The sequence below is a fragment of the Gopherus flavomarginatus genome, chromosome 1 (assembly GCF_025201925.1).
Source record: "Gopherus flavomarginatus isolate rGopFla2 chromosome 1, rGopFla2.mat.asm, whole genome shotgun sequence".
In the NCBI taxonomy this organism is placed as follows: Eukaryota; Metazoa; Chordata; order Testudines; family Testudinidae; genus Gopherus; species Gopherus flavomarginatus.
In genome coordinates, this window is record NC_066617.1 from 353,731,134 (window position 1) to 353,744,423 (window position 13,290).

The following is a 13,290-nucleotide window of genomic DNA, read 5'->3' on the forward strand; positions in this document are numbered from 1 at the left end:
AAACTCTGTAATGACCTTTGTCCTGAGTATTTGGAGGAGTAAAGTTCACCAGTAACTAAACAGTTGTCGCAAGGGACTCTGAAAACTGCATTGATTTGTTAGTGGTGCCCTGCAGGAACATCACATGCCGGCTCCTGAGAGTAAAGCGACAATGCAGAGCTAGCACTCTTACCAGCTGCTTGAACCTCAGCTGATGCTTCCCTTTTGGCTGATTTATATTTCGCTTTCCCTTGCAGCTGTGTAAATGAGTATGGAAGATTATGATTTTCTGTTCAAAATTGTTTTAATTGGCAACGCTGGCGTGGGGAAAACCTGCTTGGTCCGACGCTTCACTCAGGTAGGATGTTTCTTCTCTTAATGGGGAAAATGCTTCGATGCGTATTGGGGCGGTTTTTGGTTTGTGTGCGTAAATCCGTTTGAAGGAGTAGCTGTCTCTAAAATAACTTGGAACTGAGGTGCACGCCCACAACACAGATCAGCTAAAGCACTTTGTTGTGATACCAACATCCCCAGAACAAGTCCTGGTGCTGTAAGTGTACCTGCAAGGGGTTATGTCCTCCAAAACTAGCCCCCTTGTTGGCAGATCTAGCTGAGAGAAAAACGAGGAGACTATCGATAGGCATGATTTGGGTCACCAAGACTGAAGTACCCTCTTGCTGCATTCCATCGCTCTCCGACCCTGAACCCTGCAGACGGCTGGGAAGCTTTCATACTGCTGTCTGGATAGAGAAATTCAGTGTCTGGGGTTTTCAGTGCAGCACCTTCCTTCATACGCCCTTTAAAAATTAAGCTTTGCAAGCGTTGTAAAGGCTATTTAATGACGACTTAAAAAAGGGGGGTGGAGAGATGAGCCCATATATTGCTCAGCAAACCTCTCAACCCCCTGCTTTTGTTGTCTTCTGTGACCCATACAGCTAAATCCTTAAAATAGAAATGGGGGTTGGGTAAGTCCCTGCTTGCCTTGCAGAAGTTTAAGAAATCACAAGTGTTGGGGCTGATTTCCTTTTCCGTGCAATGATAGTGGGGAAAAGGAGGAGTAGGATTTCTGTAACCGAGGTTAAGGGGAAGTTTGCATGATATTGTATGTAACACAAGCTGTGGTTTCTGGGCAAGTTTTACTTTAAAGTCTCAGCACTTTTTTTCCCCTGTGATTGGTTTTAAAAATAAGTCTCTGGAAATCTTAAACTCACTCTTTTCCTCCCTCTCCAGCTGCAAGCAAATAGCGGGCAGCACTAGGGCTAAACTGTAAAATCTGCAGCCAATTCTGCTGCTTTCCAAGCTTTGGCTTGCTGCTGGTGGTCGCAGAGGCTAGAAATCAATGTGGCTTTGTGTAGTTCTACAGGCCTAGAAACCAATAATTGAAAAGCTATTATTGTTTTATTTATTATTTATATGATAGTACCACGAAACAGAAGTTGAAATCTTTTGATGTTGCTACTGTCAGGATAGCCGCTGTCTGTTCGTTCACTCACACAAACCTTTGTACAAGCATGCGAGAGTATCGCTTGGAAAGTGGCTTTCACAGAGTTGCAGGACAGCGCTGGGGGAATGGAAAGCGGTGATGACAGAATGTTCTCTTCTAATGAATGCTTCTGAAGCTTTTGCCACCACTGGCTCCTAGGAACTGAGAAATTGACATGGTGAATGAGCTGAATGGCGGATCTAGTCCAGTCCCCCGTCTCTGACATCAGTCAATACCAGATGCCTCAGAGGAGGGTGTAAACATCTATAGTTCTTTTTTCTTTTCCTCCTCCTCTTTCTCAATCTCCTTTTCCTCTATTCTGCCCTCCCCCTCCCTGCCTCACAAGTCAAGTTGTCACGTTCCTTACTCTATGGAAAACAACTGGAGTTGAACTGGAGAGACCTTTGTACAACAAGAAACATGATCAGTTGTTCTTTTGTCCCAAATAACGTAAGAGTTGATTTTGCTGCCACTCCATCCATTGGATTCCCAGTGCACTCTGATGGAGATTTGTGTATGGAGTGTGAGGGAGAGTCCAGTCCTCCATTAGTTAGGGCATCAGAACAACTGATTGCATCTCCTGTGGCACAGAGGTCTCTCTGAATTCCTAGATCATAGATTCTCAGGCCAGTCTGACCTCCTGTATAGCATGGGCCTTAGAGCTCCCGCAAAATAATTCCTTCAGCATATCTTTAAAAAAACCCCATCCAGCCATGATTTAAAAACTGCCAATGATGGAGAATCCACCACAACCTTTGATATTGTTCCAATGCTAATTATCCTCATTGTTAAAAAGTTGCACAATATTTTCAGGTTGAATTTGTCTAGCTTCAACTTCCAGGCATTGGATTGTGTTAGTCCGTTCTCTGCTAGGCTGAAGAGCCCATTATTAAATATTTATCCCCTGTGTAGGTACTTACAGACTGTGATCAAATCACTCTGAGTTGTTTCCCCATCTATTGCTACTTCTCTCTGATGGAAAAGAACTGTTTGGGGAGAGGGGAATAGAATTAAAGAGGAAGAAGGATGGAACAAAAACCTGGTGGGGGTTCATCAGCTGGTGAAATCTTCTTTCTTATCTTACTGCAGAATCTGCTTTAACCAAACTGCTTTCTTTGTAGGGGCTTTTCCCACCAGGTCAAGGAGCCACTATCGGAGTTGACTTTATGATTAAGACTGTGGAGATAAAAGGTGAAAAAGTGAAGGTAGGAAACTACCAACTTGCTTCGTTGTGTTCAGGAGCGCATTTACTCATGAAACACACTGTGCGGTGGCACAGGGCCCCCAACGACAGACAGGAGGGCCCCCAAAATGCAGGACAAATATCATCTGACAACCCAGTGACACAGCAGGGCTCAGGCAGGCAGGCTGCCTGAATGCCATGGACAGTGGCCCCACACTGCTCCCAGAAGCGTCTGGCTGCTGGCACATCTCTGTGCGCCCTTGGTGGTGGGGAGGCGGCTCCACGTGCTGCTCCCACTCTGAGCAGCACCCGGAGACCTGCTGCTGCTCCCACCCACCCACCCCAAGGGGCGCACAGAGATGTGCTAGCAGCAGGGCTAAGGCGGCTTCTTGCACTCTCTGCCTCGCTCCCGGGAGCGGCATGGCACAGAGGAAGCAGCCGGCATGTCCCTGCAGCCGGTGGTGGGGGGGTGTCTCCACACACTGCCCCCGCCCTGAGCGCCGACTCCACAGCTCCCATTGGCCAGGAACTGCAGCCAGTGGGAGCTGTGGGGGCAGCACCTGTGGGCAGTGGTGCGCGGAGATCCCCGGCCCTCCCCGCCTAGGAGCCAGTGTCAGAGGCGTGCGTATGCCGGTCACTTTGGGAACTGCGCTGCCCGAAGTAAGCACTGCCCTTCTGCCACACACACCCCCCCCGCACCCCAACCCTCTGCCCCAGCCCAGAGCCCGCACTCCTGACCCCCTCCCACACCCCAACTCCCTGCCTCATCTGTGAGGATAATAATAGTGCACCTTTGAAGAAGGGTGTTGCAAAACTCCATCCATATTTACACAGTGCTTGCGTATTAGGGTTTATGGAAATGCAAAGAATTATTTCAGTTCAACCTCCATTTACTGAACTCCTGTTAATTCAGATGTGGTATGCACTCTTCCCCCCCCTCCCCCCAGCTGTAGTCATTGCAGTGCTGCCCCTGCAGAGCTCTTGAGGTTGACAGGTGTGGACCTGCAGGCTTGTGGAGTTCTGCAGGACTGAAGGGCCCTAGAAATACCTCCAGCTCCAATGTTGTGAAGGTTTCGGGTGACCCTTGAAGTTTTCCTAGAGTTCAGTTCCCTGCTATATTAGTACAAGCTCAGACAGAAATGAAAAAATATAGTTGATTTCTCTTCTCTCCCTTCTGGTAGTCTACTGGGTACTCAGATGAGGGAGCCAAGGTGGTGCAAATTACTGGCTGTGTGGATTAAACACACAAGGCAATGTTTTCAAATGTGGGTATCTGAAGTCAGGTACTTAAATCTATTTAGATGATGAAAAGTGGCCGGATTTTTTATCCGATATTCTGAGAACCTGCAGCTCCCATGAGGTCCTCAGCTTGTCTGAGAAAATCAGGCTATAGTTTGCTTAAATAGGGATTGACACCTAATGATTGACTTTTTTTTAATTATAGGAGTGTCTAGAGTCCCCAGCCCCATTGTGCTAGGGCTTGTACAAATCTGTAGTAAGAGACAGTCTCTGCAGTAGGAGCTTACAGTCTCTCCAGATGATACTACTTCCTTTCTTTCACCCTTCATCTTGATTTTATAAACTGGAAATGGAATTGCAAAAAGACTAAATGACTTTTCCCAAGGTCACACAGTCAGTCTGTGGCACAGCTGGGATTTGAGCCCGGATCTCTGAAGTCCCATGCAGTCCATCAACCACAAGACCATCCTTCCCTCCTTAGTTTAAAAAGTTTTTGCCTTGATGTCCTGTCTGCTCTGTAGAGGGATTACAGTTCTCATGGCACTTTTTAGAAAGAAGGGCATTTCCCCCCATTTTCCCATTACCCGCCTGTCATGTGGAGGTGTGTTCATTCCTACCCTCAAACTATGAGTGGCTGCAGGCCAGTGGTGGTCTACGTGTATAATTTGTGATTTAGGTTCTTTATAGGGGTGCTGTATAAATGTACATGCATCCTCTTAGAGAGAGACGGAAGTCATGAGTGGGGCCGATAGACTCTTTGTTCATAGAAGGTGAAGGAAAAAATGGAAATCCACAGGCGTGTTGATCCGAAAAATCAATTGATATACTTGGGGAGGGAGCACCAGGCAGCTCTTACTCATGTAGCTTGTACTTCTGTGTCAATAAGCTCAGCACTCACTGACCTTGGCTGCATTGGAAGGGACATAAACTTTTTGGCAAGATAACGTATGGGAAGGAGTTATTTGCAGACCGGACAGAAAGAGGGGTTTTCTTTCCACTTTAATTTTCCCAAAGACAATTCCAGGCCAAGATTTTCTTAAAGTGGGAGTCTGATGTTAGGCTGCTCATGCAATATTTCGGCATCTAAATAAATGGCCTGCTTTAAATGGAAATGCTGGCTGCTTAGCTCTCTTGAAAATCATACCACTTACGGATGTAGGACAGGGGTGGGCAAACTTTTTGGGCCGAGGGTCATATCTGGGTACGGAAATTGTATGCAGGGCCGGGGCAGGGTCTTGGGGTCTGGGAGGGGGTGTAGTGTGCAGGAAGGGGCTCAGGGCATGGGAGTGGGACAGAGGAGAGGTGCGGGTATCTTGCAGGGGGGCTCAGGGAAGGGGGTTGGGGTACAGGAGGGGTGTGGGGTGTGGCAGGGGGCTCAGGGCAGGGGGTTGGGGTGCAGGAGGGGTGCAGAGTACAGCAGGGTGTTCAGGGCAGGGGATTGGGGTGCAGGGTGCAGCAGGGAGCTCAGGCAGAGGGTTGGGGTGCACATGGTGCAGGGTGCAGCAGGGAGTTCAGGGCAGGGGGTTGGGGTGCAGGAGGGTTGCGGGGTGTACGAGGGGGTTCAGGGCAGGGAATTGTGTGCAGGGTGCACCAGGGAGCTCAGGGCAGGGAGCTGGGGTGCAGGGTGCAGCAGGGAGTTCAGGGTAGGGGGCTGCGGTGCAGGAGGAGTGCAGGTTGTACGAGGGGGCTTAGAACAGGGGGTTGGAGTGCAAGGTGCAGGCAAGGGACTCAGGGCAGGAGGCTGGGGTGCACGGGGTGCAGGGTGCAGAAGGGAGTTCAGGGCAGGGGGTTGGGGTGCAGGAGGGTTGCGGGGTGTACGAGGGGGTTCAGGGTAGGGAATTGTGTGCAGGGTGCACCAGGGAGCTCAGGGCAGGGGGTTGGGGTGCAGGGTGCAGCAGGGAGTTCAGGGCAGGGGGCTGCGGTGCAGGAGGGGTGCGCGGTGTACGAGGGGGCTCAGAGCAGGGGGTTGGGGTACAAGGTGCAGGCAAGGGACTCAGGGCAGGAGGTTGGGGTGCATGGGCTGCAGGGTGCAGCAGGAAGTTCAGGGCAGGGGGCTGGGGTGCAGGAGAGGTGCAGGGTGTATGAAGGGGCTTAGGGCAGGGGGTTGGGGTGCTGGAGGGGTGCGAGGTGCAGGCAGGGGGCTTAGGGCAGGGAATTGGGGGATGGGGTGCAGGAGGGGTTCGGGCTCCAGCGTTCAGGCTCCTAAGGCAGCTCTGAGTGGCAGCAGCATGCACCAGGGCCAGGGCATGCTCCCTGCATGCCTGCCCCTGCCCCACGCACTGAGCCCAGGGAAGCACTGCAGCCCCTGGGGGATAAGGGGGGCTGGGGGTTCCTCATGCTCTGCCCTTGCCATGCCTCCAGTACCTCCCCTGAAGCTCCCATTGTCTGCAGTTCCCCGTTCCCGGGCAATGGGAGCTGTGGGGGATGGTGCCTGGAGGCGAGGGCAACGCATGGAGCCCTCTGCCCCCCCGCCCAGGGGCCACAGGGACGTGGTGCTGGCCACTTCTGAGAGTGGCAGGGGCCCATGGCGCCCCAGGGGGCAATCCTGTTGGCCGGATCCAAAGCCCTAAGGGGCTGGATCTGGCCCGCAGGCCGTAGTTTGCCCACCCTTGATGTAGGAGCCTAGTTTTAGACAACAGTTTTTGAAAATCTTGGACGCATTCTTCTCTAACTTGGGAGTTTCCTGTTTCTCTCTTCCAACTTCTTTTTATACTGGAAAGTCACCCTGAAGGTTGTCAGTGAGGTGCTGGTGCAAACCTGTATCTTGTGGAGGTTCTTTAGTAAATACTAAGCAGCTGATGGTAGCAAAATATGATCTGAGCACAGGCTTGAGAAGCAGCAATCACCAGGGTGCTAATTCTGGCTCTAGTGACGCCTCCATTTTGTGGCCTTGATCAAGTGCCTATCCCTTTCTGTCTCCATTTTTCCATCTGTAAATAGGGATGATACTTACTTACCATAACAAGTGTGTTACCACAAGGGTTAACTCAATGTTGTGCACAGTGCTTTGAAGCCGGAGAGGGAGCAGCAGGAGAGAAAGCATTATGTACTAAGGTCTTGCCTGCATTAGGGGTTTTTGCACCCTGGATTGGGTGACACTGACACAATCCTTGCTTTTATACCAGTTTGGTACACTGGTGCAAATATCCTTAATGTAGACCAGCCCTAAGTAGTAGTATGCCACCATTGTACAGTGTAGACGACTTGTAGGCCAAGAATCTGTACAAAGCAGACACAGCCCAGCCTATCTAGATAAGGTCACCTGAAACACTTGAATTAGAGAGTGTGTGTGTGTGTGTGTGTGTGTGTGTGTGATTAGATAGCTAGCTAGAACACACCACACACACACACACACACACACACACACACACACACACACACACACACACACACACACACAGTCAACCCTTATTTCAAGCAGCCTACAATTAGATATGGTTATATTATGTTTAGCAGTGCTATTGACAGGTAACATTTAGGAGTGAAGAATTCTCATGTTCATTCTCTATATGGTCCTGATCCAAAGATGCTCAGCCAGATTTTTCTCTCTCACTGGTGTAAATCAAGAACAACTACATTTAAGTCAGTCAGTGGAGTTAAACCAGTGTGAAACTTGTGTAAGTGAAAGGGAAAACTGGCCCTGCAGATTTAACTGCCAGTCACTACTTGGGGTCTGAAAGTCAAGCTGGGTTCTTTCTGCCTCTTGCACCTGCATTGGTAGTAAGAGATTCTGCAAGCAGAACTTAATTGATTTTTCTTGATGTGTGAGGCAGAATAGAATCCACCTTACTCTCCCACAGCTGTATTTGCTCAACAGTGCTAACGGGAGTAAATACTTGTGTATTAGCAAGAATAGCAGGTGTGACTCAGGCACGCAAAGTAGAGATATAAAAATGACATGTCACTCAAACTAGGGACTTCTCTGCCTATAAGCTCATTGCAAAGCTCCCAGGTTGTGACTCCACCCACCTCCTTGCACCACTGTTAAGAGCTAAGTTGAGAGAACAGAACTATTTATAGGGCAGTTCTTGGTATTCAGGATTGCTTGAGACAATGTCTTTAGAGCTTTTAGGATTGCATTCCAACATCTGTACAGACAGACTTGCTAACGTGAGACTTCTTTAGAAATCATCTCAGTTTTGAAGAATAGCGAAGAAAGCTCAGGGAGAGACCTCAATGTGAAAAGCAAGACAAGGGCGTTCTGAATCGCTTCATATCCTTTTATGTGATACAGCGTATGAAACTCTCTGCAATCCAAGGTTAGTTTTGGACTTCCTGATCTTTTCTGACAAAATCAAAATTAAAAAAGACTCAAGCCACACCTATTCTATAGAGATCTGATTAATGCTTAAAAGGTTACAAAAATAAATTCAAGATAAGTGGATAGCAGCTAAAGGGGTAATCAGGCATAACCCCAATTCTGCGATCATTTAAGGATGTGCTTAACTATACACACAGGGGTGGTCTCATTGAACTCAACAGAATTATTCCTATCTATGAATTTAGAGATTGAGGCCTGTAGCAGAGGCACTGACTTCTCCAGTTCCAGGGGGTGCTTGACTCCTGTTCCACCCCAGATCCCGCCCCCACCCCACTCCTTCCCCGAAGCTGTCATCCCCGCCCAGCCTCTTTCCTGCCTTTGCCCCTTCTGCCCCCTCTCCCACCTTTTCCTAACCCTGCTCCCCCCTCCAAGCACCTCCTGCTTGCCACTGAACAGCTGATCACAGCAGGCAGGAGGTGCTGGGAGGGAGGAGCTGATCGGTGAGGCCTGCCAGCAGATAGGAGGGTTTGGGGGGAGGGAGGAGCTGATCCACAGGGCTACCAGTGGGTGCTGAGCACCCACAGAGTGCCTACAGCCTGTAGGATGCTTCCCCAAGAAATAACATCCAGATAACTTTGTGTTCTCATGTGTAAGTCAGGCAACATCCTTTGACTTCCGTAGGAAGACCATAAAATGGAAAAATATAGATGGTAAATTCACTTACTTTGGCAGAGATAAGCTGAACAGTGATAAAAACAGACACACACATTTTGGCTGAAAGCAGATTTTTATCAATGAACACAAATTCTAGGGCTTTTCTTCTAACTTAAATATCCAGCAAGGGGGTTGAATGACAGCTAAATCCAATCACAGGCGCTTCTGTCCTGTTGTTCCCCAAAGCAGTTTCTTCCAATTTCAAAGTTCATCATGTTGGTGTGATAGAACATCCTCATCAAAAAGCCATTTTCAGTTCAGAGAGGTCATCCCTAGAATATCCTGCAGAAATACAAAGTGTATACACATCAGTAAACCATTATTAAAATAACCAAAACATCAAATCCACAGAAACAAAAACAAATTACAAAGACCCTGATTTTTAAAGCAGATCCACCCTGACACCTGACTTGCACCCGTAAGGAACTGTGCTTACAATTTTGCATCGCACTTTACTGCAGTTCTGAATACTTAGCTATCTAAACAGTATTTGCCAACAGACCAGGCAGTGTGATGCCTGAGTGCTGGGAATTGGTAACACAATTAATTTTCTCTCCACAAAACCAAAGGCAGCTTTTCAAAGTCAAACCCTAGGGCCTGGAATCAGATAATGTGCTAAGTGGGGCTCTCATCTCTCAGAAGCTAATATAATATAGATTACCTGTAATGCTGTGATTGACACAATTTAACTTCCATGTTCCCCTTGAGCTAGAATCTTTTAAGTTTTGTTCGCTCTGTCGTGGTCTGCTGAGTACAGGAAAAATTCCCATTGACTTTAACTTTTCCACCAAAGATCACCAAAATGTTGATCTTTCTGATCAGATTTCAACCATTCAGATGTTCAGATATGGTGATAGGCGCTTTAGAAACCAAAGCCAGGAATAGAGAAGTGCCCCATTGAGTTCAAATATTGAAATTTGAGACATTATGAATCATTGACAACATTAAAACAAAATTGGCTTTTATTCTAGATCCCCAAAAGTTCATCAGTTTAACAACTGATAAAAATTATACATTTTTGTTTCATGAGGCAGTTGTGTTTAGGCATGAGACCAATGATTTGGAGAAATTTTAAGGTCAACTGATACCTCTAGATTTACTTACTAGAATATAGTCAAGAAATGTGTTGCAGGCGTAGGCAAATGTGCTGCAAAGGCAGATGTTGATGGCCGAATTCCTCCAAAGGATATTTTGTAACCTCAATATATGCAGCAGAAAACAGCCCACTCTGTGCTCATGGTGGCAAGCAACCAATGCACAGTACCCTGTACAGCAGTGGCAGAAAGGAAATATGGCCACTAGCATTCTAGCATTACTGTTATGAAGAGCAGCAGGAGATCATCCTTGTTTGTGTAGAGCAGACAGAACTTCCAGGTTTCTAGGCCTTTTCTCAGTAAAACATACTATAATCATGATTTCTACAGGGCCTCTACAACGTCTCTTCTTTCAGAAATAATGTAGCTTTGCTAGCAAAGCCTTCCTACATTTCTGCTAAGCCCTAGGAAATTCCTGGTAGCTCTGGTTGCATCTACCTTTCCGCATGTACTTGTTTGGTTTTTTTTGAGCTCCTTCTTGCCAATGGCATCTTGCTACACAGCTTCAGTTAAGAATTCAGAATCTTAAAAGCTTTGCCTAGAGTGGAGAGGTAACTTACTCCAAACTTCAGACTGGGTTGAACACTGGTTTAGGTGTAGGCTATAGTGGTTGATACCATTTTGATTAGACTGGCATTTCAGCAGATTTACTAAACCTCGGTGAAAATGGTTCTCTCATCTGAGCCATGTTTACATACTTTTTCCCCAATTTAATACCAGATTAGCTGAACCACGTTAGAACCATTTTGAAATTGCTGGTTAATTTTCCCAGTGTAAACATGGGCTGCAGTGTGGGTCCTTTCTGGTCATGGTCCAATTAAGCACTTTTCTGTTTTAGTGTGGATTGAGGTCACTTGTTATCTTGCGACTAATCTGAAATGCCATTGACCAGCGGACATGATTTTAGGGACCCAGTCCTGCAGTGATCACTGTGTAGGCAGACCCGTGGTCGGACACAGAGCTCCCTACAGGATCAGGGCCAATGTTATTTTAAAATCCCTCTCTCCTCCCCCCCCCCCCCCCAGATGATGGTGTAAATGATAGTACTTCTACTCTGTTACCTTTCAAGAGCTCAAAGAGCATCAACAACCCCTTTGATGTAGGTAAGTGGTTATATACCCTTCCTTGCAGCTCCAGACTGGGGACAGACAGCAGTGAGGTGACCTGTGCAAGCGTATGCAGAGCACGAACCTTGAGATGCTTGGCTGAAAGTTCAGACACAAGCCCACGCTGTTTGTTCTTTCTGATGGTTTCTCTCCTCACCTTCCTCCCTCACTCTTCATTTGAAATGGGATAACTTTGTTCACAGCTGGGGGAGATGTTTTGTCTTTGTTTTTCAGCTGTTGTCATTGTCCGCAGTGCAGGGGGCAGTTGTTTTCCCCCTGTAATGCCAGCATTAGAATCCCAGGCCAGCATGGCTTACTGCTTCCACTGCTTGCTGAAATGCTCACAGTCACACAGGGTGACCAGACTGCAAGTGTGAAAATCGAGGTGGGGGTGGGGGCTAATAGGAGCCTATATAAGAAAAAGACCCCAAATCGGGACTGTCCCTATAAAATCAGGCCATCTGGTCACCCTACAGTCACATGAAAGCTTCCAGACCTGCTGCTTCCAAGGGAAATCAGCTGGAATGCCAGCTGACGGAGTGCCTTGAATTCAAATCTTTAGATGCAGGAACAGAAACAAAAATGGGGGGTGGAGTGGAAGAAGGAGCCAAAGGGATTAAAAGTTACCTGATTTCCCATCATTTAGGTGCTGCCCTGTTGCTAAGTAACGGATGGTTTAATGCTTTTTAAAAAAAAAATATATATATATATATATATATATATATATATTTTCTCCTCCCCTTTCTCTCCTTCCTGTTGTGCCAAAAGCTGCAGATCTGGGACACGGCAGGGCAGGAGAGATTCCGGTCCATTACGCAGAGTTATTATCGCAGCGCTAATGCATTAATATTGACCTATGACATAACCTGTGAAGAATCCTTCCGATGCCTTCCCGAATGGCTGAGAGAAATAGAACAGTACGCCAGCAATAAGGTCATAACTGTGCTAGTGGGTAAGTGAGGACTGTGCTTTTTATAAGAGCTCATTTCGCCAGGAGAGAATAATCAGCCATGTCCATCTGGAGTTTGACTAGAGTCATTGGCAGATAGAGGTATTAGCAATGGAAAATACTGCATTTGTTTTATCTCATTGTGCCAGGATCTCCTCCAATATACTGGACTGGACACCTCTTGATGCCAGTAGGTTCTGTACCTATATCGCTGTAGAATCTTACTGCAAAGCCATTCGCCTGAGTGACACTGCCAAGACAACTTCTGTAGCTGAATGACTCCTCCAATATGTAAAGCCAATGCACCAATAATACAACTCAGAATAGCAAATGCTGCTTCTCAAAGTGTTGACCATCTTAAGCCATATAAGGTTGTTCAGCATGATGGGGTGTGTTTAGGTAGAAAGCCCAAACAAACCCAGAATCATTTAACGATTGTTTCACTTTCCCTTCCACTGTATTTGGTTATTTAGCCCCATGGCTTTGACTGCAGCCGCAGTTTAGAAAGAGTAAATGGAGCTTTACACCTCTAGGTTTACAGTTCATATCTAGATAAGGTTGGTAGTGGCTGAAAGTTGTTATGCTTTGATGGCCTTAGTCCTGTTGCAGTGTCAGGTGTTGGCATCACAAAAACTACCATTCCAATTGGCATTCTCAGCAGACAGGTCAAAGACTCAGTGGGCATATGGAGCCTGGAGTGTCTTCCTCCTCTCCCTCATTACTGAGGCATAGTGCAGGGCAGTGAAGAAGAGCATGTGCTGTGTCTGTACCCATTCCTGTCCTGTGAATAAACAGAAGGCTCTGTCTCCAGGGCCATGAGGCTACACCTTTCACTGGTACTAAATCAGAATTTCACATGGATTTTTAGAGAATTGAAAAAATATATAAATGAAGAAAATGCCATGTTGAGTAACGTGCCTTTGCTTGAGATGAAGCAAATCCAGCCATCAGACAACAGTTTGCTACGAGAAATGGGCACCAATGTATACCCAGTGATGAGGCCCATTACCATTTTGCAATGTTGCACTTTGTTTTCCAAATCCGGTAATCAAAACATCACTTTTCAGGGACTTGGTCCAGGGACTAGGTCTTAGCATAGCTGAAGAATGATGGAAAGGGTTAGTCAGCTGGTGGGTTGAATGGTTATTCAACAGCAAGATTCTCTCTCGCTCAAATAGCTTAACATTTAAAGAGTAGATAGGACAATTCTACAGAATAATCTGATGTGTTTAGTCTTTATCTGGATTTAAAAACAATTAAAAAGACCCTTATCCCAGACTCT

At 47.0% G+C, this 13,290-nt stretch overlaps 1 protein-coding gene across 5 annotated transcripts in view; it reads left to right on the forward strand.

The window, feature by feature from the left end:
* Positions 1-13,290, forward strand: part of RAB30 (RAB30, member RAS oncogene family) — a 112,287-nt gene that overhangs the window by 81,709 nt on the left and 17,288 nt on the right. For all 5 annotated transcript variants that reach the window (XM_050942706.1, XM_050942687.1, XM_050942677.1 and 2 more), the window contains 3 exons: positions 237-337; positions 2,584-2,667; positions 11,828-12,011. In XM_050942706.1, coding sequence (XP_050798663.1) covers positions 245-337; positions 2,584-2,667; positions 11,828-12,011 — 361 coding nt within the window. In that variant the 5' untranslated portion in view covers positions 237-244. The remainder of the gene's footprint in view (positions 1-236; positions 338-2,583; positions 2,668-11,827; positions 12,012-13,290) is intronic.